General features: G+C 48.1%; 1 protein-coding gene across 1 annotated transcript; it reads right to left on the minus strand.

The window, feature by feature from the left end:
* Positions 1 to 838: 838 nt before the first annotated feature.
* Positions 839 to 1,741, minus strand: LOC122484221 (lysine-specific demethylase 4D-like; the record flags this gene model as incomplete). The annotated part of the gene is made up of 1 exon (XM_043582223.1): positions 839 to 1,741. A coding segment is annotated over one exon (903 nt), but the record flags the coding sequence as incomplete, so codon positions are not given.
* Positions 1,742 to 3,779: the final 2,038 nt, after the last annotated feature.

The raw sequence follows: 3,779 nt of genomic DNA on the forward strand, positions 1-3,779 counted from the left end.
CGACTGCCTCCTGATTTCTGCTCAGGTCATGATCTCATTCTGGGCAAAGCTGGCTTGAGATCCTCCCTCTTTCTCTACCCCTCCCCCACTCACACTCTGTCTCTCAAAATAAATAAATACACTTAAAAAAAAAAGAGAGAGAGAGATGGTTTAATGCAGGGTGCCTGGCTGGCTCAGTCAGTAGAGCATTTGCCTCTTTTTTTTTTTTTTTCAACGTTTATTTATTTTTGGGACAGAGAGAGACAGAGCATGAACGGGGGAGGGGCAGAGAGAGAGGGAGACACAGAATCGGAAACAGGCTCCAGGCTCCGAGCCATCAGCCCAGAGCCCGACGCGGGGCTCAAACTCACGGACCGCAAGATCGTGACCTGGCTGAAGTCGGACGCTTAACCGACTGTGCCACCCAGGCGCCCCGAGCATTTGCCTCTTGATGGCAGGGTGATGAGTTCAAGCCCCAACTTGGGCGTAGAGCCTACATAAAAGAAAAAACAAAAAAAGATGGTTTCACACCTTAGCTAATAAGGTCCTCACAACAATCTGCCTAGTGTGCAGTGTCCCATTTTCCAGAGGAGGGCTCTGAAGCTCTGAAAGGGTGCATTGACCTGCTCAGGTTCCCGTAACCTCTAGTGAGTGACAGAGCTAGGATTTGAATCTGGTTGATGCCAAACCTAATCTTCTTAACCACCACAAGCTCGAGTCGCAAATGAAACCAAGGAACCGATGCAATTTACTGCCGGAGATCCAGAGTTCAGCAGCATTTGGGGAGGGCTCTACCAGAAACATAACAGCGTTTTGCAAACTCCACCTTGGCCCAGAGCTCCAACGATTGTTAACAGTGTCAAGTGGTGGCATATCTGAGGCAACCAGGAAGGACTGGGAGGGACCGGAGGAAGCAAGGTCCGTTCAAGGACTCTGAGCTGCGGAAGCCATAGCACGATGGCAGGTTGCAGGGGTCTGATAGCCAGCATTGTCCCTGGGCAAGACTAGCCTCGGGGTCCGCAGTGTGCAGCGCGTCTTGGCCCAGGCATGGGCAGTCGACTCCTGAGCCTCCTGTTCCTGAGGACGATGATGACAACTCATGTCTGCCAACTGGGTGGAGATTCCGGGCAGACCTCCCCCAAACCCAGGCGCTGAGCTCCCCCTTGTCTGGCGAGGTGGGCTCCGTGTGGTCCACAACAGCCCGGTCCTGCCCGCGCTTCCACAGCTCATAGCGCTCAGGCTGCAGGATGCGCACGAAGGCGTCCATGGAGAAGGTGACCCTGGCCTCCCCGCAGCTGCACTGAGACGCCACTTTGCCATAATCGATCCATCGCGGGGTGGCGAAGTTGATGGCTTCTGCGCAGTTGAAGCCGTGGTTGAAGCCAGAGTGGTAGCCATAGGGAAACGTCACCATGAACTCGCCAGCCTCCTGAGTGATCCGATTGAAGGGGATCCCGTTGTCCTTGAGGACCGTGGGCGAGATGAGAGCTGCCTTGTGCCGCAGGAAGGCGTCACAGGCGCGGGCACTGCCCGGGAACAGCTCGGTGGCCAGGCGCTCCAGGCGCCGGCCGTGCTCCGGGGGCACCGCGTACCAGGTTTTGGGCTCCCCGAAGTGCAGGTAGTTGATGCTGTAAAGGTCCATGTCCTCCGTGTGCCAGGCGAAGGTGGTCTTCCACATGCCAAAGTACAGGTAGGGCGTGTTGACGCCCTCGATGACCACGCCGCACTCCTGTTCCAGCAGGCCCTGGATGGTTCCCAGGTGTCAGCGTTTTGATCATGTAAAGAAGCATTGATTTCTAATGCCACAATTTGGTCATATGTATAAAGGTGTCTTCAAATATTTTCGCTCCGAATTTTATGCTTGGACCTGACACTTGAACTTTTCCCGCCAGCTGGCGGTACTCCCCACCCCCCGCAGCCGGGCCTGTTCATTTGGCAAATTTAGTAGACACGCTCCCCTCCCCCTCGCCCCCTGCTGGAAAGGAGTTGCTATTGCAGCTGTATCCGACACCCTGGTTTCCATTTCTTTAGCCAGGCCTGTTCTGTGCCTGTCTTTGGATTCCATGGAGGCAACATTATTTCCGTAATGTTAATTTTTTTTCACTACAGGATGGAATGTCATTATTGTAAAAAAACTTAGAGGGGCTCCTGGGTGGCTCAGTTGGTTAATCGTCCGACTTCAGCTCGGGTCATGATCTCACGGTCCGTGAGTTCGAGCCCCGCGTGGGCTCTGTGCTGCCAGCTCGGAGCCTGGAGCCTGCTTCGGATTCTGTGTCTCCCTCTCTCTCTGCCCCTCCCCTCCTCATGCTCTGTCTCTCTCTGTCTCAAAGATAAATAAAAACATTAAAAAAAATTAAAAAAAAAAAACTTAGATTCTATATGCCATGTCCTGAGACACTATGGTTTTAAATTAATAAGCATCGAAGTCCCAAATCCCAAGGTCTGTCTGGATATATACAGCTGAAGGGTCCACACGAAACCACAATAATATAAACATAGGTATTAATTACTACAATGATAAAACCTCTCATATATGTCACACATCATCACCAGTTCTCACTTGAACTCTTTAAGCAACTAAAATTGTAAGAATACCTCCCAGCTTGCCAATTCATTCAGGAATGGAAACCCTACTTTCAGTAGGTTCTTGCACAAAGGAAATGGGATATTTTTTGACCGGCATTTCAATCAAAACCAATTGTTGAAGGTAGACGCAATTGAGAAGATCATTTTTATCCAATCAGCAACAATATAATTCCATTGTCAGCAGGTCAATCGGACTCTAAAATGTTCTTTTCCACTGCTAGTAACCTCAGTTTGTTATCACCCCCCTAAAATAAAACCTATTTGGGGTCAAAATATGTGTTTGAAACCTGAACGTGGAAAGATGCAAAAACCCACATGCTTCCATAGTCTGAAGATTTGATAAAATTTTTAAAAATGTTTTTTAAATTGTTTTTTAATGTTTATTTATTCTGAGATGGCGGGAGAGACAGAGCGCGAACAGAGGAAGGACAGAGAAAGAGAGACACAGAATCCGAAGCAGGCTCCAGGCTCCCAGCTCTCAGCATAGAGCCGGACCCAAGGCTCGAACTCATGAAAGGTGAGATCGTGACCTGAGCTGAAGTCGGACTCTTAACCGACTGAGCCACCCAGATGCCCCCAAAATGTTTTTAATCGCAAAAATAAAAAGTAAAGATTTAAGAATTTGAAGCTCTATTTCAAATGTAAATAGTTCTTGCCTTAATCTCTTTTACATTTATTTGTTTGTTTCTAAGAACAAGGGTGGGGAAGTAAACAGGCAACTGTCCAATAATATGCGATCCTGATTTCACGTGAGCATTTTCTAAGATCCAGAAATATGTTTTCTCCCTTGAATGCAACCTCACAATGAAGCAGCATGGATTGATGGCTCTACCTGTGCCATCAAAAATTGAATCCTCTCAGCACTGTTCTTATCTACTCCTTCAGTATCCTCCAAAATCATTCATGTCCAACTCTGGTCTATTCCTTTAGTTCCCCATAAAATGAAGACTTTACCTGATAAAAATCTGTCTTTAAAACTTTGAACATGACAACATAGCAAAACTAGTTACCACCCATGAGACAATAACTAAATATATGTGTGTGTGTGTGTATATATATATATATATATATTTTTTTTTTTTTTGAGAAAGAGCATGCATGGGGTAGGAGCAGAGAGAGGAGGAGAGAGAGAATCCCAAGCAGCCTGCACGTTCTGCACTGAGCCCATAGTTGGGCTTGATCCCATGACCGCGAGATCATGACCTGAGCTGATA

Source organism: Prionailurus bengalensis, chromosome D1, assembly GCF_016509475.1.
Source record: "Prionailurus bengalensis isolate Pbe53 chromosome D1, Fcat_Pben_1.1_paternal_pri, whole genome shotgun sequence".
NCBI classification, from domain to species: Eukaryota; Metazoa; Chordata; class Mammalia; order Carnivora; family Felidae; genus Prionailurus; species Prionailurus bengalensis.